At 38.6% G+C, this 24,984-nt stretch overlaps 1 protein-coding gene across 9 annotated transcripts in view; it reads right to left on the minus strand.

Moving 5' to 3' along the window:
- UTRN (utrophin) overlaps positions 1–24,984 on the minus strand; it is a gene marked incomplete at its 3' end in the record, with an annotated part of 1,040,500 nt that overhangs the window by 213,757 nt on the left and 801,759 nt on the right. For all 9 annotated transcript variants that reach the window (XM_082249947.1, XM_082249941.1, XM_082249943.1 and 6 more), the window contains 2 exons: positions 12,322–12,590; positions 742–888 (listed from right to left, as the gene is read on the minus strand). In XM_082249947.1, coding sequence (XP_082106073.1) covers positions 742–888; positions 12,322–12,590 — 416 coding nt within the window. The remainder of the gene's footprint in view (positions 1–741; positions 889–12,321; positions 12,591–24,984) is intronic.

The following is a 24,984-nucleotide window of genomic DNA, read 5'->3' on the forward strand; positions in this document are numbered from 1 at the left end:
TAAAGAGGTTTTAAAGGCATATATATTTTTTTTTCAAATAACAAAGATGTTATATTTACCTGCTTTGTGCAATGGTATTGCACAGAGCATCTCTTAATCTCTTCTTCTGGGGTCCCCCATCTGAGTTTTTGGCTCCTTCTCTTTTCTGTGTGCCCCCATATGAAGCTGCTTTCTATGGTGGTGCACCTGCAGGCTCAATCCCGAGCTGGGCTGTGTGCGTTTTATGACACACACAGTGTGGCTTGGCTCCACACCCTGCTCCCTCTTCACAGTTTTTGATTGACAACAGCAGGAGCCAATGACTCCCCGCTGTTGCCTGGGAGAGGGAAGGGAGAGAACCATGGCTGCTGCAGATGGGCACAGTACTGGATCAATACAGGACTCAGGTAAGTATGTAGAGAAAGCGTGGGGGGGGGGCAACTAGTGGGAGGTTTTTTCTCTTAATGCAGGTAAAAAAAAAAAACCTTCTGGTTGTAGAACCACTTTTATTTCAAAGGGTTCTCATACTTTTTCTTGCCACTGTAATTACTGCAAAATGTGTATCAGGCTGGATGAAAAATACAACTTCATGGCATTCTGCCCAATGATTGAAGTGAATGCATTTAGATGAGATGATCTCCTAATGTCTATTCTCAGAAATAACAGTGTTCTTCTTTTTAGAGTCATTAGGTTACAAAATCAGATACTGATTTTCAAAATCAATGCCTTATATTTTGAAGAAGAGTGCAGATTATGGTATACCTGTAGAAGCTTCCATCTGATGTTCAGGTCATCCAACTGGCGAGATGTTTTTGCAGATGGCTGAATATCTAGAGCAGAGAGCCTACTAGCCACATCATTCACTGTGTTCACTTTTGAGCTGATAGGTGCAATTTCCTCTCCGAATGCCTGTCACAGAAAGGAAAAAAGACAAACATTTCTAACTTTAGTCAGCGGTATAAATCTTTGAGAAGTTGATATTTGAATATAGACCTGTTTACAGCTGTACACTTGCTAGCAGTTTAATACAAATTTTTAAAATTGTTTTTATTTTTATTGCAGGTAAATGCAGAACAGCCAAAATTCAGTAAAATAGAATGCCAATCCAATCCTCTTTTCTGGTTTTGGATAGTGCATAGAAGGGTTAGAACCTCTGTGGGTCTGGTAATACTGTAAGTGTCCTTGCTGGGGAGAATTACCCTGTTTGTTTTAGTGACTGTTTTCAATTGGACAGAAATAAAGGAAAATCTTGAGTTTTACAGTTACCCCTAGAGCAGAAATAAACAGAATATCTTCCAATGGGGATCTTAGTTCTGGTGACAACTGTGGAAGATGGAATTTTAGGGAGATTTCTTCACACATCTTCTGGCAAAATTGTCATGGCAAGTGGGCAAGCCTCTTGCTCCAAAGTCCCCAAACAATTGAAATAAATTAAAATTCAAACAGAAAACATTTTGAAAAACGTTGTACTCCGCATGGTCATTTCATACCTCTATGCTTTTTTATTACAAAATCATTAAAAACCTGTTTAAAAGATACTGACACAAGCATCAACACATATAACAACCAAATATTAAGCACATTCTAGTTTTAATCCGTTAATACCTCTCTTCTTTATGCTCTAATGATAACTGACAACTGTATAATAATTCAAATAAAGAAATCAACAAATGTCATTCTTGAAGTAATACAAGGACCCGGACTCTATGTGTTTCTTGGATAAACATCGATTTCATCATGAGAGACGGAGGTAGGTATATATTATGCAATCTTTGGTATGGTCTCAGACACGAGGAGACTTGCGGGGCAGCAGGGGACCAGACCGGAGGCACTCGCTACCAACCACTGCGTAAGAGGGAAGTGAGATGGGCCTCATCCTAACTCTTTACAAAGTTGCAATGTGTTGGTGCCCTTAATCCAAAATAGTTTTGGGAACTGCCTGTAGTAATACATAGTATGAGCCACTAGGGGGCAGTCCAGTGTTGGAAGCCAGTCAGTTAAATATCCAGATTCCCATTACATGGTGATCAGCATAGTACAAGCAGATTGCTTGTAACCCACAACAAAAAGGTGTACGCAAGAGGGACTTCACCTTCACAGCTTACAAAGTTTCAAATCAATTCATTTTGTGATAACATTTTGGACAATGGTTATGTATGTATCTTGCATTTGACCAAATGGGGTACCACTAAAGTTTTTTTTTTTTTTTTCAAAATGTTTTCTGGTTATTATTAAGAGATGTAGGTACAAAACGTAAGCACTTTGATGCATGGTATGTTCCCTATACTCCAAGTAAGTAAAAAATAGCGATATATCTAAAAAACCCTGTAAGCTAAACATTTTTATCAACCAAACTCACGGGTCTATTTTACATTAGATATTATATTTATGAGTGGTGAGAGGGAAGTCTGCAGTGGGTGAGTTTGGAAAAAAATCTTTATCACAAGAATGAGTTGCCAGGTCACTAGATGACCTACAAAGTAGGAGTGAGGTGGAGTGATGAAGCACAGCAAATCCTCCATGACAAACTGAACTATTTTGCAGGTAGACTTTGCTTCCCGCATGCATGTCAAATTTTCAATTTCTAAAAAGCATCTGCAAATATCTAATATACATACATTTGGGAATGATTGAGCCTATAAAGCTGAACTTCAGGCAGATTGCTAAATACACTGATGAAATTCATATATGGAGGCTGTTTTTCTTGTCAAATGATTTCTATTTATGTCAATCCAGTCTTGAGATTTATACAGCTCTGTCAGCCAGCACATCCCTGTCTGGTAGGGCAGGATTCCCGATTGTTCTTTTCTGTAGTTGGTAGCACTTACAGGTCTTGACTATCCCTAGTCTGTGACTGGATAGTTAAAGAAGAAGCAGCAGTCTGACAAGCTCTTCTCTTTGTCACCCTGCTCTCCTATCTGCAAGCACAATTGCCTGGTCCTTTGTGCTGCTTCACCCCCTCCTAGTGAATGTGAGCAGCAGGTGGCCCCTCCTGCACCACAAACTTCGGTTGAAAAATCTAAGGATCCAGGTGGAAAACTGTTGGCTGAACAGTGACTGCATCCAATCACAGCCCACACAACTCCTTTCCACTCCACCTCTTAAGCCTGCTACACACGATCAGATTATCGGAAGAATATTCATCCATTTTTTGTTGCATACTAGTCTCATATAGAAAGTGAAGAGGTTGCTCAACATATGAAAATGTTTGTACGACAGAATACAACATCAGAATTGATGTAATGTGTTGAATTGTTTTGTATGTATTCTTTCCTTTCCAAACATGCGTAGTCTTGCTCTTATGATTTTTTTCAGATGAAAACTGTACTAATTAAATGAAAACTGGATGTTATGTTCACATACAATAAAAACTTTATAGCCTGCACCTTCAGTTTTTGTTGTCCAAAAAGTCGGGATTGCCTATCGAAAGCACTGTACTAATGGTCAGAAAATTGGCAGATCATATGTCGTACTAAATTTTCTTTCCATTGTTCTTATCATGTGTATGGGCCATTAAACTGCCAGATGAGATATCAGCTCTCCCGTGAAGCTCTCTGACTCCTCATCTTTAACAGGGACTGTTCACACTAGGGCACTGTTCATTGTGCACTGTGCATTCTGAAAATCTCCCACACCCAGCATTGTTCTTGCATATCCAGGTCTTAAACTCCCAGTGTAGTGTATGAAACTGTTGGAAAGGAATGTTTTCATTTACAAAAACACAAGCTGACAACAGCACATGTGAGCTACTGCACTAGCACTGTTTGTCATATGCAATCATTCACAACAACACAAGCTAACAGTTTCCACCACCTGTATAGTGAGAGGTGGGGGTCCAGGCTGAGTCTGCACTAACAACTTGTAACGAGAAAGAACATTTTCAAACACTATATTGGGAGGTGAACAGTAGCATATGCAAGGACAATGCTGTGTGTAGGATATTTTCAGACCATGTCTAAGCACAGTGCCCTAGTGTACGCAGCCCTTGTGAGAGATGAGCAGACACAGTGCAGCAGAATGGAGAGTGAATGGGCCTCAGTGCTGGCTTCCTCATAAGGAAGCCCCCATAGTGGGGGGTGGAGCCACAGCCAGCACAAAAAGAAGTAAAAAACAGTAAATATACTTAAAATCCACAGCACAGATTTGAACAGGGACAAGCGTTATGTGCGCAGGGTCCCCTGGGGGACTTAAATGCTTTTTTTTCTTCTGGTAATACTGCTTCTTTAGTATCTGTCTGAAGTTTAGCTATAAATCTTTCCATTTTCTTACATTTTGAAGCAATAAGTTAGGCATTACTTGTGAATCTGTAGCCTTTACTACACAAAAGAAGGATAGATTGAAGTTGCGAACCCTTCAAAATAGTAAATTACATGCACATTTGCTAAATTTATATGCTATTTTTTTTTTCTTCCAGTCTTTACAACTCCTGATTCGGCCCCTGAGACACGTAGCAGGAGGACTTCAAATTATTTTTTTCCTTAAGCTGTTTTTATGTTGTACTACTTTACTGTTGCAATATGCTTACTTCTAATAAATAGCATTTTGATATAATAAAAATACATCAATTCCAAGTAGAAAAGGGCAAGGTCCTCGGTCAGCCTGTGGTATACGGTGACTTCCCTTCTACTTGAGTAATATTCTCTATCTTGAAACGTCAAGGCTGCAATTTGATCCTAGCAGAAAACTCATTTCTCTGGATTGAAAAGGCAGTAACGGTGAGCTTGTCATATGTCTATAAAATGCATTCGTTTCACACTGCTCTCTGCTGTATCAGTATTCACAGTAAATATTACTTCAAGTAACTTATTTTCTTTTGTAGGTGACATTAAGTTAAGACCACAAAGGAGATATCAAGTAAAAATACAATTACAGCAACATTTTTGATTAAAAAAAAAAAAAAAAACACAGCTTGACCTTATACAGATTCACTACAACGAGGGGAAACTGATCAGCACATACTACAATATTAAAGATGAGATGATGATGTATCAAAGTGTGATTCTCAGGCAACAAATGAAACCCATCAGACCAATCAAACCAATTCATTGCTAAAATAAGAAACTAGCTAGACTTCAAAGACCTCCTCACATGGCGAAGGGGAGGAGGGGGGGGGGTCTGTTTCTGAAAGCTTGAGCAGTGCAACATCCTCTCTCTCTATTTGTGATAGCAGCAATCAGATTTAAGGCCAGATTTAACAGGCTTTGGTTGACTTCAGAACCTCTCTCTATATAAATCTATTGGAATGCAAAAGCAGCTGAAATGGGTCAAATGCCACTGAAACGCACCTGCAATGAATTCTGAAGTGTCTCAAAGTGATGTCAAAATCACATAGCATTTGCAGTTTTAAGCCTCGTACAAACAATCAGATTATCGAACGAATTTTCATCCGTTTTTTGTTGCAAGCTAGTCTCATATCGAAAGTGAAGATATTACTTTCATACAAAAATTCTCGTATGACAGAATTCCACTTCAGAAGTGATGTAATGTGTTGAATTGTTTTGTATGTATTCTTTCATTTCCCAGCGTACGTAGTCTTGCTCTTAAGATTTTTTTGGGACGAAAATTGTACTAATTAAACGAAAGTCAGACATTGTGTTCACATCCGATAAAAATTTTATAGCCTGCACATCTAGTTTTTGCCATATGAAAATTCGTAATCGGCTGTCGAAAGCACCATACTAACGATCCGAGAATCAGCAGATTGTTCGTCGGACGAAATTTTACTTTGGTTTTTCTTATCGTGTGTAAAGGCCTTAAAGCCCACACAGGCCCTTACACTTCCAAGGCAAGTTTAAATCTGTCTGGAAGCTGTGAGAAACTTCTTAGCTCTGACACTTTTAAAAATCAGGTTTTCTATATAGGAGAGACAGTGTGTAAACTATCCTCATGCATCACAAAAGGTAAACAAATGTGTCCTCCATAGTAGTAAAAAAAGGGACTGCATTGGAGCTACTACAGCATTTCTTTGTCAGGTAGGCTGTGCATTTTTTGCATATGGCCTCATGCACACTGGACTTTTTCCTGCAGCCAGTAAACTCCCCAGCATGCTATCCTATGTGTCCATGCACACATAAGCCCCGTACACACGTACCGATTGTCGGCTGTAAATATTCGGCCGCCGAACGATCGGCCGATTGTCGGCTTGTTAGTATGATGCTTCCGACAACCGACAGCGACTTTTCGGCCGAACAGAATTGGGTGTGCAGGCTATAAAATTTTTGTTGGCTGTCAACAGAGCGGCCGATTGTTCGCCAGTCAGTACAGAATTCGGCCGACAAACAGCAGATTAGCAAGACTGGGCATGCTCAGAAAAGAAAAAACACACGGAAAGTTAACCATCACATGACATCACTTCTGCAGTCGGCTGTTGTTGGCCGACAAAATTTGTGTGCAGTCTTTAGCACTTTTCAACCGACAGGACAGCACCGGACAAAAGACGGCCGATCGTTCGGTACGTGTGTACGGGGCTTTAGGCTGTTATCAGCAGTTTTTGGCAGGGACATTTTCTGGCTGGAAAAAAACCCCAGAACTAGTAGGTTTAAAGAGTTTTTCAGCTGTAGTAGAAACGCTCTAAAAATGCTAAAAAAAAAACATGGCTTTTCAGCAATTTTGAGCCATAGGTTTTTGTGGGAGTATAGTTTTTCTAAAAAAACTCAAACGCTAAAAACTGCTAATGCAAAAACGCTGCAAAACTTGCGTTTTTAACATGGGATTCTACAGATAAAGCTACTGCCATTTTTATAACGTCCAGTAAGCATCAGGACTATATTTCAAGAGTTATGCAGGCCATACATCGGTCGAATTCCGAACAAATTTTAATTTTGTGAGCCAATGGTGCCACCATTGATTTCGAAATTCAACCAACCAAGCCTTCAATTTCAATAATTTGGCTGGGAATCTTCTTTTCTTTTCCAGAATTTTCTTTTCTTGCATTTCTTTTCTAATTATATTTCTCACACAATTCTGCCATCATTGATTAGAAAATCATTTGTTTTTTTAAAACATTTCCATCATGCCCGATCACTCAAATTCGATGGCAGCATAAAAATTGGCGGTGCGAAATTCGAAATTATTTCGAAAATCAACCCATTTGTGGCTGGCCTTAGTTTCCATTTGTAACTGGAGAGCAACTGGAAAAAAAAACTACCCTGAGAAAATACCTAGACTGCTATAGATGAGCTCAGCTTTCGCTAGTGATAGCTGCCTGACCGACTATGCTGATACAAAGCAAGCATGCAAATTGGTAGTGCAGAGTTAATAGCTATATGTTTGTTCAAGAAAGGTGTTAAAAGAACCATGGTGGTTGTCATTGTAGCTGGGTCATTCTGAAATTTCTAGTTTGCCAAGCTGTTATGCTGACCTGCAGTAATTTCACAGACCTGAAAGTTCTTCAGCCTGAGGGTGGGTATAACAGTCAGGGCAACTGGGAATAACAGAAGAAGGTCAACAATGGCAGCGGAAGCCTCCGTGTTTCTTTCATGACAAGTTTGCTTTAATTTTTTACCAATATTTAGTAGGAGTAAACAAATTATTTCAGAGACATCATTCCGCTTTTTTTTCCTAAAAAGGGGATGATTAATTCATTATTATTTCCAAAAAAAAGTTAATTTTTATATGCTGGTACTCTAAAATGGGAAACAACATGATGGACTATTTAAAAAGCATTTAAATCATCTGGCTGATTGATATCAGCACCAATGAAAAAGGCTGCTACATATGTTAGGAAAATGTGTCTTCTGGCAAATAAAGCGATTTTATTAAAGAGGCATTTAAAGCTGCAGAGGTGCACAGCTGTTCCTATAAACCCTGCTGACTCTCTTGCAAGAATTTGTAGTCTGCCACTACATGTGCATGTAAATGAGGCCATACAGAGCTTGACTTATAAGCCTCATCAGATATCAGATATCTGAGAATTAAAATAGTTATGTATAAAGAGTGTGGTCCAATGTTAACAGTTGATTTACTAAAACTGGAGTGTGCAAAATCTAGTTCAGCTCTGCAAAGCTTATCAATTAGGATAAACTGAACAAGCTGAAGTTAGTAGCTGATTGGCTACCATACATGACTGCCCTAGATTTTGCACTCTCCCATTTTAGCAAATCAATCCCATTCTGACCAACCAACAGTCAGTTTTCAAGTTGTGCATGAATATTTTCTGAGCATGGCTGTTGCCAACAGGAAGCAGAAAGTAGATACTCTTGGTGTCAGGCTTATCTTCCTAATGTCCCACATGCAGTACTGAAGCCAGCAACAACTAGTCAGCATTAGGAACACTAAGGGGGGGATTTAAAAAAACTACTGCACACAGAATCTGGTGCAGATGTGCATAGTAACCAATCAGCTTCTAACTTCAGCTTGTTCAATTAAGCTTTGAAAATAAAACCTGGAAGCTGATTGGGTACTATGCGCAGCTGCACCAGATTCTGTATGCACCGGTTTTAATAACTCTCCCCCAAGAGATTACCTACCCCTGTCTCCATGAAACTGCTTCCTAGCTAGTCAAGAGAGCAAGATGTCACTCCATCACTGCTCCGCCTACTAGTAAGGGAGATTTCGCAGTGTTCAGGGCCATCAAGGGAGTGATTGCACAGAGGTAAGTGGAAGGCTCTCCCACACGACATGCTTTCCATGTCTCGCCAACAGAAAAACAGGCCATTTATAAGCGGAATAAAAGTCCATGAAATTATTTTGCCTGACTAATTGCTAGTTTGTCAGAGAATGATAATCCAGGTGAGCCACACATTACCCCTATATAAAACAATCAACCTAAAATGAGATCTTTAATGGAAAAGTGAAAAGTCTTGGAAGTTGCACATCTCTGCAAAACCCCGTAGGGTGGTGTATGACAGCCTCAGCCTGAGCTCCAACTAGGCCCCACCCCCAACGAGTTTCACCCCACTTACGGAGCTGTGTCCTTGACCCCAATGACTAAATTCCGTTGGATCTCCATGACTAAGCCTGGTTGGAGCCCAGGCTGAGGCTGTCATAAATCATCTTACGGGGTTTTGCAGAGATGAGCGACTTCCAGGACTTTTCCCTTTTCCATTAAATGTCAAGAGCTGGGAGAAGCTCTGTCTTTGTCTGCACTCAAAGTGGTTGCTACACAAGAGGACCCGGTGGAGCCTTGAACGGCACCTGTCAATTTCGTTTGGGTCACACTGAAATTACATCTGATTGGTTGGCAAAAATCCATGAATACTGTAACATCTTTTAGCTACTGAGATCCTAAAAAACCTAAGATAACTTGAAGAATATACATTTTTTTTTTTTTTAATTCTAATCCAATATTGGGTCAGAACGAAGCTGCAATATTATCTTTAAAAAAGTCAAAATAATGAATACCCTCCCAATGTGCAATTACTTTGAAAAATAAAGATAACCTTGCTTTACAAAAGTAACCCTTTCTTTAGGCCCACGTAAAAGTTAAAGCAGCCCTTCAGCAAATCAAGTATTAACTTTCATTTTATAGTCTGCCGCATTAGGGAAAAAAATCACGTAAACATGTATTTTTAATGTAGGAAACCACAGAATATTTATGCTAACTGAATCCTTATCAGTTATGATATATTCATTTTCCCTCCAGCCAATGAAAAACAAACAATTGTCTTCCACTGGTAGATGCTAATATATCACCTGGTTTTTTAGCACCTATAAAACTTTATGAGTCATTCAAACAACACGTAAGACCACACATAAAACATCCAAAGCAAGGCATGAAGTGAAATTATTATCATAGTTTGTGACTTTATTATACTGCAGCAGCTGGTTACTGATTTCTGTTTATAGATTGTTCGATAGCAAAATCTTAATTTTAATTGAACCTGTAATTCATGCTGAAATGTATTAAGGTGATAAAAGTGCAGATTTATTTCAATCTAATTAATTGTTCATAAAAAAAAAAAAAAAATGTTACCGAAACCAATCATTGTTCAAGGCACCGTCTGTTCACATATTACATATGGCATGCAGACGCAGTAACCACTGGGGCAGGAGGTCATTTGTGATGTAATGTCAGAGAAGGCTAGGAGAGAGAGATCTGGAGAAATGACAGTACATCATTGCAAAGCAAACTTTCTATCTTTGGTAGGCAAACATGTCTGTTTCCCATTAAGATTTAGGCACCTTTCCAGAGCATACTTTAATGCTTTCATTGAGTATATTGTCACATAACTAGCTCCTTTTACAATAATTACCTTTTCTTTAAAGGAAATGGTCACCAAGAGGAACGTGGTATTAAACCTAACCAAATCAATAATTGTGTGGTGGCAGAATTAGTTTCTTTTTTTTTAGGCTTTGTTTCCACCTAGAGATCTGGCCAGTAACACACCTCCTGTAAAGGTGCACAGGGGGACCTTTGAATAGCAGCAACAATTTTAGATTTTAAGCTCTAATGAGCAGGGCAATGTGATCCTCATGTATTGAATTGTAACCATACTGTCTACCTTCATTTGGAGGAGGGGGGGGGGGTTAAAAAGGCAGATTGACTGCCTGTTTTTACCACCCCTTTGCCATATATATATATATATATATATATTTATATATATATATATATATATATGTATATATATAAACTCAGCCAAACTCAGTAGGTGCCTGTGTGCTCAGAAAGCATGTGAAAGCTGCTGGCTAGATGATTTAGACTGGCCATACACACTTCAAAGTTCTCTTATTCAGCCACCTGTGGTTGGGAGGAGATGAATACCCCTGGATACAAACGGCTTGCATCCAGGGATTATCATCTGTCCTGCTTCATGTGCGATTCCATCTGATTACCTGCAGACAAGCTGAGGCTTCTGTCAAATGTTGGATTCTTGCCACAGCAGGCACAAACGCCATGTGAATGAGACCTTAATAATAAGAATCCATTTACGCTAGCGTGACTTTGTCGCAGCTATTCTTTTTAATAGCACCCACTCAGATCGGTGTGACTTAAAGTCGCAGCAATATTTAGAAAGGTGCCTGCACTACTTTGGTGCGACTTCTGATGCAATGTAGATCCACTGAGTGTAAATTTGCTCCAAAGTCACACTGGGAATTGTGCAACTTTGGACTCGCGCTAGTGTGAATGGAGCCTACGAGTTGTGAAAACGTAGAATAATTTTCCATCGGAACTCTTTTTACCAGATCACATAAACAAAGTTCAATGCTTTCTTACAATTACAAAATAACATACAATGTTTGCTCAGGGACATTTTTCCCTGTTAACCACTTGCCAACCACCCTATAGGAGTTTTACTGCTACAGGGCAGCCGCTGTGCGCAGGATCACATACTTATATGTGGTCCAGCACTTCTGGGTAGGGAGAGCAAATGCAACCGGCGGTGGCTCGCTCCCGCAGTGATTATACACAGCTTGAGCTAATCATCGGGTATGGCGGACTCGATGTCCGCCGACACCCGTCGATCATCATGCAGAGAGACAGAACTGCAGTCTGCCTATGTACTGTAAACAAGGCAGATTGCAGTTCTGACAGGAGGGAAGGCATGGATCCTGTGTCTCTGCAAAGCAGGGACTAGGATTCATGTTTTCCCCTAGTTAAGGCACCTCACAAAGTTTACAAAAATACTGGCTAGGCACACAAGCCAGAGTCATTAGTACAGTGACAGTGCATAATTTTAGCACTGATTACTGTATTAGTGTCACTGATTCCCATAAAAGTGTCAGTTTCCGATTTTTCGCTGCAATATCGAAGTCCCGCTGTAAGTCACTGATCGCCGCCCTTACTAGTAAAAAATAAACACAAATTCCATAAATATATACCATAGTTTGTAGACGCTATAACTACAAACCAATCAATATATGCCTATTGGGATTTTTTTAACCAAAAATATATAGCAGAATATATATTGGTCTAAATTTATGAAGAAATTATATTTTTTTACATTTTCTTATTGGATGTGTTTTATAGCAGAAAGTAAAACATGTTAGATTTTTATTTTTTTTTTAATTGTTGGGCTTTTTTTTTTTAGTGCAAAAAAAAAAAAAATGCAGAGGTGATCAAATACCACCAAATGAAATCTCTTATTGTGGTAAAAAAGAGCACATACATTTTATTTGGGTAGAGCAGCGCAAGACCATGCGATTGTCAGGTAAAGTAACGCAGTGCCATATCGCAAAAAATGGCCTGGTCATGAAGGGGGCTAAATCTTCCAGAGCTGAAGTGGTTAAAGAAAAAAATACCAAAATCTATTCCTTTCCTTTTGATAGACTATGGTTTCTAAGGATGCAAGTTTTTTTTTTTTTTTTCAAAAATCAAACCCAACTAATGCAGTCTAATAAACTAAAAAGTAATTTCCTCAAATGTTAACAGCTCTAAATCTAATATATAACTGATAGGCTTACAGTTGTCTTTTCAATATGTTCCTTCAAAGAATCGATTAATAAGTCTCCCACTGGCTTCCAGGTGCTTCGCACTTCCTCTGCTGCCGTCAGTTCTGAGTCAAGGTCATCCATTGCACTTTGCAAGACCTTCAGTTTCTCCAAAGCCTTCTCCACTTGCTTTTGCCAACTGCCAGCCTGCGTGTTCAGGCTTTCCCACTTCTCCTTCACCTCCACAGACTGTGTACGCATAGTCCTTGCAATTTTTTGGGCTTTTTCTTCGGGAGTTAATTCTAAAAAACAAAAGCAAGCACAGAATATTTTATTTTTGTCTGTCTATTGGGGAAATTTACTAAAACTGCTGCAGGCAGAATCTGGTGCAGCTGTACATAGTAACCAATCAGGTTTCACACACACACACACATTCCAATCTGGAGCTGTTCCTCGCAGTACTTTTTTGCAACAAAATGTCCCAAGCCTTTTGGGTCGAATTAAAGATGGGCTCAGGCGTGTTTAGATCCTAGTCCCAACCCACTTGCCCAATCCCGCCAGGACACCGACACTGCACACCGATAATCACAGGCAGTGAGATATTTCCCAGTCCGCAGCTGCATAGACTGGGAAATGTCTCACTGCCTGTGATTGGCGGTGTGCAGTGTCAGCTTCCTGGCGGGATTGGATAGGTGGGTTGGGATTAGGATCCCAAACACGCCTGAGTCCATCTCTAGTTTGAATGATAGTCGGCAGAATACTGAGAACGTACTATGAATGCAGAGCATCATGTCCCTTATAGTTGACATCACAAAGTGCTGACATCATCATATACTTGCCACTCTCATTAATTTATATTATATGAGAGTGGTGTTGACATCATCATATACTTGCCACTCTCATTATCTTCAGGAACATCCTACTGCCGGAGAAAATCAAAAGAGAAGACCCATGATGTACCATGAGGAGCCAGAAGACATCTGGAAAACGTAAGTATAATAAGGAAAAACACTAAATACCACTGATAGTGACCTTATTGGCCTTTGGAGGGGATGAGCATGGATTCTGGAGATGGGCATTAAAACAATGGTTATCATTAGTGTGAAAACCAAAGGGTTTATCTTTAAAGAATGTTAATTTAATTCTCTGTTATTTGACAATGTGTCCAGCACAGAGGAGAACACCACTACCTTTGATGACTACTTATGAAAACACACATACCTCCCCCACCTGTCTCTATCCTGTATGTCAGAAAAGTCCAAGTATACGAAAACCAAAAAGAAAACTGTGCTAAGAAAAATACAAGGCTACCACTGCAGGCCACTACCCTAAATAAATGCCAGTTGTCTGGCCATGATGCTTAATCGGATGACTTTACTACTTTCTGAGTGGCTGATCTGAAATGTATATGCTGAGGTAGAGTTCTGACTTTGGTTTAAGTTTACTTGTTGCATGCTTGCTCCAGATCAGTCACCCAAATTATCCCCTTACAGAGCAGGCCTTTTCTGGCACTTTTTGTTTACATGCAACATTCAGTATTTTTTTTTTTGCTAGAAAATTACTTAGAGCTCCCAAACATGTTTTTTTTTTGTTGAGGCAGAGGCCCTAGAGCATAAATTGGTTGGTTTTGTAATTTTTTATGTCACACTGTATTTGCGCAGTGGTTTTTTAAAATGCAATTTTGTGGAGAAAAAATACACTTTTTTGATTTTTAATGCAAAAAAGCACAATACATAAGTAATTTTTTTTTTTGTAAAATAGAAAAGATGTTACGCCGAGTAAATAGATATCAAAGATGTCACGCTTTAAAATTGCACATACCCATGCAATGGTAACAAACAACATAAATTTTACTATCCATAGACGATGCTTTAAAGGCCTTTACAGGTTACTACTTTAGATGTACAGAGGAGTTCTGGTGCTAGAATTACTGCCCACGATCTGATACCTCACATGTGTGGGACCAACGCAGGCGTTCGCTCTTATTATTTATTTATTCCAGGTAATTTATGCAGTGCTTTACACATTTATTTTACATTCACACTATTCCCTGCCTTCAAGGAGCTTACAATCTAAGGTCCCTAACTTACATTCATACATACACGAGCCAATTTTACTTAAAGCATGTCTTTGGAATGTAGGAGGAAACCAGACTACCCAGAGGGAACCCATGCAGGCACAGGGAGAACCTGCAAAGACCTTGCAGGTAGTGTTGTGGTTGGGATTCGAAACCAACAAGCCTTGTGCTGCTAGGCAGAAGTGCTAACCACTTAGACATTGTGTGAACACAGGATGTGTGAGTTTTTTATTTTTACAGTGTTGCTTCAAATTTTTTTTAGCACTTTTAATGCTGTCACAAGGAATGTAAACATTGTTGCAGCAATAGGCATAGTAACATAGTAGTTAAGGTTGAATAAAGACAATAGTCCATCCAGTTCAACCTGTATGAGTGTGTTTGTCAGTGATGATAATCATTTCCCATATCTCTGTATATTGAATTCTTTAGGATGCACGTCCAAGAGTCTTTTAAAAATATCAATACTCCCCGCTGACACCACCAATTGTGGAAGAGAGTTCCGCATTCTTACCGCCCTGACAGTGAAAAACACCCTACACAGCTGAAGGTTAAACCGACATGTAACAGGTTCTCTTTATGGAGAGATTTGGGGCCTATAAGACCCCAATCCCTTCTCTGCCCTCAAAATCATTCAAAACACCAAAATTGGTGTTTTTTGAATGCTTTTGAATTTTGATAAATGGCACTGTTGACATCTTGGTAAACCGGAAGTGATGTCAGGTCATCGCTTCCGGGTTACCATAGCTCAGAGCCGATCAAAGCCGATCTTGGGTCTAGGGGTTGGACGAGAGAGACAGATCAAGCTGTGGAAGGCATCAGCAGGGGGGGGGGTTCGTCCCCTCCCACTGCTTATAAAAGCAGTCTAGCGGCTAGTTAGCCACTAGGATTGCTGTTACAAGAAACTCAAGTGCCGGCTGCAGGCATCATCCCAGTTTAGCCACCTGAAGTCAGGCAACATACCGGTACGTTTGCTAAACCGGAAGTGGATATTGCATCCAGAAACTTACAGGCAACCCTCATTTTTGAAAAGGAGGCCAGCAACAGCAGTCTATAAATTTCAGTCTGTATAAGTTTAATTTAACAGACAAGGATTTCCCTAAACAGGGAGTGGCTACTAAAATCTGGCATGAATTTTGTGTTGAGACTGTGCTAATAATTGCTCTGTGTTACAGATACCATGGGAGATAGAGAAACATGAAAATAGATTTTAGACCAGAAAGATTTCAATCATACCAGAGGTTAAAAAGGTATCTTTACCAGCAACAGTAGTAACACTGAAATGTATAAAGCTCATACTCCTAAACATTATTAAAAAGCGTCAAAGAGGATCAGCAGCTTTAACAAAAGAGCCAGTGAGCATATTGCAGAGAGCTGAAACCACATTCATATATATTATTCTAAAGGGTAAGAGTAATTTACCATCAGGCATTAAAGCTTAAAGGATTTGTAGATTCAGAATGTTTTTTTTATCTTAATGCATTCTATACACCGTGCCCCCATAGCAAGCTGTTCGGGCACTCAACAGGAGGGAGGGGCCAGGAACAGCGAAGAGGGACCTGAGAAGAGGAGGATCCGGGTCACACTGTGCAAAACCAACTGCACAGAGTAGGTAAGTATAACATGTTCGTTAAAAAAACAAAAAAAAACACAAGACTTTACAATCACTTTAGTGAAACTTCAACCTCTCAAACAACATTGATTATTTGTAATCCTTATGCTGCTAGCATTAGTGAATAGATAGCAAAGTATATCATATTTACTTGTTTTAAACTTTTTTTACTTTTTACATTTCTTCAGTTACTTCCTGGTTTCTTGCCTAGACAAGTTATGTCATACATCCCAGGAGTCTTCAGGAGGGGAGGAGGGGTTTTCTCAGCTAAATGCACTCTACTGCATGCATGCCTGAGCTAAGGGCAGATGGATTTCAGGTAGTAAATGCCACATAAGTCATTTGCCCTTATTTAGGATGGATATGGCCAGAAATGCTTGGGTTTTTTTTGTTTACAAAGTGATTTCTCAACAAAATAAAGCATAGAGACATGGCTGGATGGTGGAGTTTGCTTTAAATATTAAAAATGAATTTGTGATGCTCGGATGCAGTGAAAATCCTCTTTAGCGCAAAGCCTCTTTTAACAAAAGAAAAACATTCTGCACAGGTATCTAACATTTTGGACTGGAGATTTAGGGAAAAAACATATTACACATAATGCATATAGGTTGTCAAATCTTTTTAGAAAGCGGCATGCTTCACTGTGCAGAACAGAACATCTGGAAACAAGTAAAAAGCCAAATACCTCATTAGGAACACTGTATGAAGAATTTAGAAGCAAGATGCATGAGCTAAGCTTTTTTCCTTACAAGCACTGAGATTTCACTAGTGTCTTGTCTGTGTGATTGAACAACTAATGGGTTATTTCAGATTCCTCACAGAGACAATTTGAAGAAGATGAGTCTTGCTGCTAGCCAGCTTTCATCCGAACTTTTGATTTAAAAAATAAAATAAAAAAAGACGAAACTTTTTCATCACCAAGTTAGTGCTGACATGGCAAGCTGTTTGCAGTGGATAGAATATACAAGTCCAAATGCTCTTCCAAAAACTTGTGACCCAGATGGTGACATATTAATAGAGAAGCCCTGGTAGGACATAGCCAGAAATTCTTAAATGAATCACTATTTTTCTCCAGTGCTGATTGTTTTGCAGACACTTCAACAGCTGCTGACAAACATTGTGTCAACCTAGCTTGAAAGAGCCATCTGCCTGGCCGAAAAAGAACATGAGCAATCCCTTATCTGAGAGCTCTAAGAGCTAAACAACAACTCTTTCAGCTTTAAAGCAGGCACATATGATGTAAGATCTGATCAAACAGCAGATGACAGAGTCTAATCAAAATAGCATTTGCCCTCTCTAAGATTACATAGTATCTAAAGAAAACTACTGGGATGCTGTGTTATGTAATATGTGTATTGATGTGCCAAGTACAGTACAAAAAGCTCAAGTCTTATGAAAAAAAAAAGTCAACAAATCTATAATAATATAGAATTTGATATATCAAGCTGAAGTAATGCATTTCAGAAGAATTTTATTTAAAAAAAAAAACACTTGATAGCATAAGAAAAAAAAAATAAGGACAATAATAATAATAATCATAATAATAACAGATTCTAGGAAATAGCACTGTAAGCCTGGCTTCACACTTGAACAAATGTTTTCAAGTGACTGTGTTTTTTAGGCATTTAACCACTTGCCCTCTGGAAGGTTTACCCCCTTCCTGGCCAGACCATTTTTCTTTTAAAAAGCACTGCATTATTTTAACTGAAAATTACGCGTCCGTGATAAAATTGATGTCTTTTTTTCCCCACAAATAGAGCTTTATTTTGGTGGTATTTGCTCACCTCTGCCTTTTCTTATTTAGTTTTTTTGCGCTATAAACTAAAAAAGACCAACAATTTTAAAGAAAAAAAAACACTATTTTGTTTGCAATAAAACACATCCAATAAAAAATGTAAAGAAAATCAAATTTCTTCATCAATTTAGGCCAATATGTATTCTGCTACATGTTTTTTGTTAAAAAAACAAATCCCAATAAGCATATATTGATTGGTTTGCGCAAAAGTTATAGTGTCTACAAACTATGGGATATTTTTATGGAATTTGCTATTTTTAAAAATTTTTTACTAGTAAAAAGCTGCAGGACTGCGACATTGCATAGGACGAATAGGACACTAAGTGACACTTTTGGGGGCCAGTCACACCAATACAGTTGTAAAAAATATGCACTGTCACTGTACTAATGACACTGGAAGGGAAGGGGTTAATATTAGGGGAATGTGTTAACAATAGGGGCGATCAAAGGGTTAAATGTGTTCCTGACTGTGTTGATGGGGGAATTGAATGATTTTCTTTCCTACAACCTATGTTTCAGGAAAGAAAATCGCATAAACCATGGCCAGCTTTAGACTTTTTAAAAAATATATATTTTTTGGTATGTAAATTGGAACATATAACAAACATATGTGACTCAAATGTGACTTTAACAGTGGAAATACACTTTGAATGTTATACAAGTAAAAGAGAGTGGGATTGTTTCTTTTCCTTCATCTCTTATCTTTCTCATTTCTCTTTGATGTCTTCCCTTCCGTGGTGTGTTTCATGTTGTACTGTCATAGAAACGAGTCATTAATGCTTTGGCCCTTTTCTGACGGCAATGCCATTGCTTTAAAATAACTTTAAAATATATAAGGTATATAATGTGCATGATTTTTAAAAGAGTAATGTGCTTAGATGCATAATTCTTGTTGTTATTGTATTAACTAAAAGAGAAATATGCATTGCCAAATTCAGGTAAACACATCTAAAAGTAGTTGCAAATGCAGATTCTCTATTCTTTCTAAGCAATATGTGTAATATAATTCTAGAGAACCATAAGAGAAAATTCAGTTTTTATTTTTTGAGATGTCACATTAACAAAACTCGGTCAAGAGTTTGTACCCAATGATGTACATAGGTATTGCACATGTAGAAAACCAGGAGTGCATGTAGAAAACCTGGAGTGCATGGCTTGGGTGCTAAGGTCTGGCAACACCCCTGTCTGCATTTACAGTGTAGGAGAGCACTGAATCTTGTTCCATTATAAATACACACATCCTTTTAAGGCACGGCCATTTCCACACAAGCAGCAAGAGGGTGGTAAAAAGGCAGTTGATCTGCATTTTTACCAACCCCTCCCCCACATGACCTCCACTCAGGTCTGTTCACATTGCCACCGTGGACACATGGTTGCAGCATGTTATTTCAATGAAAAATCCCTGTTTGGATTGTTTTCCGAGTAGTGGTAAAATTTACCGCCCATGTGAAAGAAGCCTTAAAGTGTTACTAAACCTAGGACCCTGCATTCGCTGTATCTGGTCTCCGACAGTGCACAGAACATGGAAGCAATTTCTTTAGTAACAATAAAATGCTCAATACCTTTTTTCATCGGCAGTATAAAGCAGTCATGTGACTTCTATCAGTGTCTGGCTGAGCACTGGTTAAAGCTTGTAGGAGGAGTTTTCATTCTTCTCTGATTGTCCTATTTGGCTGCATGACCCCTGACCCTCTGTCTGGACAGTGCTGGCTGGCCCTATGCTGATCACAGGTACCCTCCCAACAAAAAATATCTAGCAATACACGCGAAACTGAGCATGTGCAGAGTGCCTCCAATGCTCTGTACTGTCAGCAGGTGGATCGGGGACAGTGGAAGAAGGGGAGGATCAGAGAACACAGGATCAAACAACCTTTATACACAATGCAGAGGATTGACCCCTTAGGTTCCACAGTGAATATAACAAGCATGCTTTGTATATACACACTGGTTTTACTGTTGTGAGTTTAGTAACACTTTAACAAAGAAATAAAAGTAGCCATCATTTGTTTCAGCCATTTAACTAAGAAATAGACACTGTTCACTTAAAGTTCAAATTTTAAAAATGCTCTCACAAATATTGGGTGTTTAAAGAAAACTCAGATTCACAGATTTTATTTGCTATCTTTGAAAAGTGAATGTGCTGCTTTCAAGATGAACAGCCTCTACAATGAATAATATGCACATACAGAATATATATTTACAGTACATAATTCATAAGATAGGCAATAAAATATTGTGTTCTATATCATTTCATAGCTCATCACATGCAATAAAGTATACCTGCCATCATGCACACCGACCTTTGCTTTCCTATACTGAAGCATTGTTGAAAATCTGTCTAATAAAATTCTACTGAGCGCTAAAAGAAGCAATTTTTACTGTTGTCTTCCAGAATCTGTAAGATGCTGTGAAACTTTACTGAAGCGTTATGCGTTGTGTTTTAGGGATACAGAAAGTTTAGGTCATGTAATGTTCCATAGATTATAGTTCCTTCTGTCTGGCTTATGAATGGAGATTTGCAGCCCAGGGCCATACGGAAAGATAATTTGTTTTTAGTTGAGAAAAAGATGACAAGGTAGCTTAAAGTCTAAAGAAAGACATTACTTCAGTTGTAGAACATGAATCACAACCTGGATACCATTAAATATAGCTCAGTTTCCAGATCACTGCATCCTTCTATTATTTGCAGTCGATTTCTAAAGCATAATACTATATGCAGTAAAATGAAAAGCCCAAAAATCTGTACTTTGCACTGTGACACGTAAAGGAGATCAAGCTACTAATTGTTTCTTGATCATTTAATCATTTAAAGAACCAGAAAGATTTTGCTCACGCATCTTTGGGTTTACATCACTTCAAGATGTAGCTGTAGCAGTAAGGAAATGTACAGGCAATTTTTTTTGGTGCCTTTCATTGTAAAAAGCAAAACAAACTGTTGATAAACAAGCAGTCAAGGTGGCCGAAATGTATAGCCAAACCGTTTGGCCATTAACATGTATTGCCAGATCTAACCAACAATACAGTGGATATAAAAAGTCTACAAATCCCTGTTAAAATCTCAAGTTTCTGGGGGGGGGGGGGGGTAAAAAACTAAAATATTGTGGTTGCATAAGTGTGCACACCCTCCTATAACTGGGGATGGAGCAGTGTTCAGAATTAAGCAATCACATTCAAAATAATTTTAAATAGGAGTCAGTACACACCTGCCATAGTCTAAAGTGCCTCTGATTAACCCCAAATAAAGTTCAGCCCTTCTAGTAGGTCTTTCCTGACATTTTCTTAGTCACGTCCTACAGCAAAAGCCATGGTCCACAGAGAGCTTTAAAAGCATTAGAGGGATCTCATTGTTAAAAGATATCAGGTTGGAGAAGGGTACAAAAGAATTCCAAGGAACACAGTGAAGAGAGTCATTATTAAGTAGAGAAAATATGGGACAACAGTGACATTACCAAGAACTGGGCGTTCTTCCAAAATTGATGAAGAGGCGATAAGAGAACTGGTCAGGGAGGCTGCCAAGAGGCCTAAAGCAACATTAACGGAGCTGCAGGAATATCTGGAAAATACTGGCTGTGTGGTACATGTGACAAAAATCTCCCGTATTCTTCCTATGTCTGGGTTATGGGGTAGAGTGGCAAGACAGAAACCTTTGCTTACAAAGAAAAACATCCAAGTCCAGTTAAATTTTGCAAAAACACATCTGAATGCTCCCAAAAGCATGTAGGAAAATGTGTTAAGGTCTGATGAAACCAAGGTGCAACTTTTTGGCCATAATTCCAAAAGATATGTTTGGCGCAAAAACTACACTGCACATCATCAAAAGAACACCATACCCACAGTGAGGCATGGTGGTTGGCGGCGTCATGCTTTGGGGCTGCTTCTCTTCAGGAAGGGCCTTAGTCAAGGTAGAGGGAAATATGAACAGTTCCAAATACCAATCAATATTGGCACAGAACCTTCAGTCAAGCATGGTGGTGGGAGTTTTATGGTCTGGGGCTGCAGGAGTGCTGCGGTCACTGGGGAGCTATAATTCATTGAGGGAACCATGAATGCCAACATATACTGTGGCATAATGAAGCAGAGCACAATCCCCTCCCTTCGGAGACTGGACCGCAGGGCAGTATTCCAACATGATAATGACCCCAAACACACCTCCAAGATGACCACTGCCTTGCTAAAGAAGCTGAGGGTAAAGGTGATAGACTGGTTAAGCATGTCTCCAGACCTAAACCCTATTGAGCATCTGTGGGGCATCCTCAAATGGAAGGTGGAGGAGCGCAAGGTCTCTAACAACCACCAGCTCCGTGATGTCGTCAAGCAGAAGTGGAAGAGGGCTCCAGTGGCAACCTGTGAAGCTCTGGTGAACTCCATGCCCAAGAGGGTTAAGGCAGTGCTGGAAAATAGTGGTGGCCACACAAAATATTGATACATTAGACCCAATTTGGACATTGTCACTTAGGGGTGTACTCATTTTTGTGGCCAGTGGTTTAGACATTAATAGCTGTGTGTTGAGTTATTTTGAGGGGACAGCAAATTTACACTGTTATACAAGCTGTACACTCACTACTTTACATTGTAGCAAAGTTTAATTTCTTCGGTGTTGTCACATGAAAAGATAGAATAAAATATTTACCAAAATGTGAGGGGTGTACTCACTTTTGTGAGATACTGTATATGTATATATATATACTGTTTTTTAATAATAATGTTTCACATTTTTGATTACACTTGTTTGGTGAGGGCGGCAATCTTTGTGATATATATTTAATTTGCCATATTTATCATTTTTATTTACACTGACCATAAAGAAACAGATAAAATGTTCATTATCACAAAATGTTTGACAACAACTTCTTTTTATAATTAATGCTGAGGCCATAATTTTTCAACTTGTATAATTTTCCCTTAACACACTTACATGAATCTTTACTGCATAAATTGATTTTCACGATAAAACATTCAAAAATTACGCTCAGTTTTTCAGTATATCTTGTGAAAATTGAACAGAGTTGCTCTGAACTGAAGCATCATTTTGTTTTATCAGTAACTGATAATTACAAATAAACATTTGGAAAAATCTGATGAAGCAGTCAGTAATATCTTCCAGTGGATTAATAATGTAGCTGCTATAAGGTCTACTGGTTATGACATTGAAGCAATTCTATTACTGGGTAATTAGTCAATCAGCATACAAACAGATGAGTGATGAAATCAAGAAAATAATACATATACCTCTGTACTTATACAGTGCTTAGAAAATAATTATTTTAAGATAGAATTTAAATGGAACTTTACTCTCTTGTTTAAGATTGACTGTTTTAATCCTTATGTTGCTTTCATTAGTAAATAGATTTGAAAGTATATCATATTTGCTTGTTTTAAACATTTTTTTACATTTCTTCAATCACTTCTGGATTTCCATGCCTAGGTAAATTATATCATACGTCCCAGAAGGAGGGGTTTGTCAACTAAGAACCCCCCCCTGCCTGCATGCCTGAGCTAAGAGCAGATAGATTGCAGGAAATGCTACATGAATCATTTGTCCTTGCTCAAGATGGCCACAGCCAAAAATGCTAGGAAGGGTGTTTTGTCTCTCAAAAATGCATGGAGACATGGCTGGATGGGAGAGTTTGCTTTGAATTTTAAAAATGAATTAAATAGCATTTTTGGTTTGTGGTGCTCAGATGCAGTGTAGTTAAGCTTTAAGTCTCTATTTATGTATGCTAAGCATTGAGGTAGACTGGTCAAATATTTAAAAAGTAAGTAGTAAGTTTTCGCTAGCACAGTTCGCCGTCGCTTCGCTACTTTGACCTTGTTTCTTGAATAAAATAACAATGTAATTGTTGTATGTTTTGTATCACTTGATGCTTATAGCAGCCACATGTTCTGCCATTGTGGACATCTTCTTGTTCTCCTCACCTTGTGCCTTAATAAAGTTTATATTTGCAAAAAAAGAAAAGTAAGCAGTAGATTAAAGCATCACTCACGATAAGTGGGTTCTGTGGTAGTTAACTACAGAAGTTGAAAAAGTAATTACTGATCTTTGAGGCAAAACTGGGGCAAGTCATGGTAATAAGTAATTTGGGGGGGAGGCTTTTGTTATTCTTACACTACCTGTCACTGTCAGTGAGAAATGACATGATAAAAAACAAGTGATGTGTCCATCTCAAGCATCAACTGTACCATTAAATCAGGCAGTTTTCCCCTTTACAACCAAATGTTTTCTTTTCCATGTTGAACAAAGGATAAAGGCTACACTGTTCATTGGCCACATTCCAGAAGAATTCAGAACAAGATGGATGTCACTAGTGAATGACATCTCGTTGTCACTTTTAGGGAGACAGCTGCCTTCCTAAAACCAACGTCAGTGACTATCATATGTTGGCTGAAATCAGAAAATTGCAATATGGATAAAATGGTGTCAGGAGACTAAAAAACAATCATGTAGGTTGAAGACTTTCACAATCATACCCTGTTTTTGTGTGATAAACTTTCCATAATATGCTTTCTCTCCTTTCGAGCACATAGTACACCAGAGCATTCAAAAAGAGAAAGCAAATAATTGTAAATAGTACTTCTGGGAAGATTAGAGTCACCCGAACTGAATTATTTTATTCCAGAACAATTATGCTGCATGCCAAGTAAAATCACTTGCAAGGAAGAAAAGAAACTGTGTGGTGTGCAGTCCAAATACAATGCATTCAAGTGGCACTGTGTGAAGTGACATTTAAGGCTCTGTATTTCCACTAAAACCAATACAGGCATCAGAGTATTGCTTTCAAGTGTTTCCAGTCTCCGGCTGGGTTTTCTGGTCACCTGAAGAGAGTTTTCTGTATAACAGAAAAGCTTTATTTATATTTGGTTCACTCTACATAATTGGAATTATTGAACCAAACACCATGACCAAAAATGACTAAACTAAAATATTACCCAAGAAAACAAATAAATAATGCTAGTAAAGTTTCATGTGTATTAGAAAAATAAACCAACTCTCTTATTAAGGCAATCAAGACTAACAACACTAAAATCATGTATAACCATAACCCTCTCACCTTTGAATTAATAGAGTATGATCCCTAATCATTCTCTTTTACAAAAGAGCAGTGCATGTACATAGATATATACCCTCCTAATGAAACCTAAAAACCTTAAAGTGTTATGTATAGGTATTTTCTTCTTAGTTTTGGACCGAGCAAGGGAAGATTAAGGCCCTATTCA

This window comes from Pelophylax lessonae (genome assembly GCF_965119305.1).
Source record: "Pelophylax lessonae genome assembly, chromosome: 3".
Taxonomy (NCBI): Eukaryota; Metazoa; Chordata; class Amphibia; order Anura; family Ranidae; genus Pelophylax; species Pelophylax lessonae.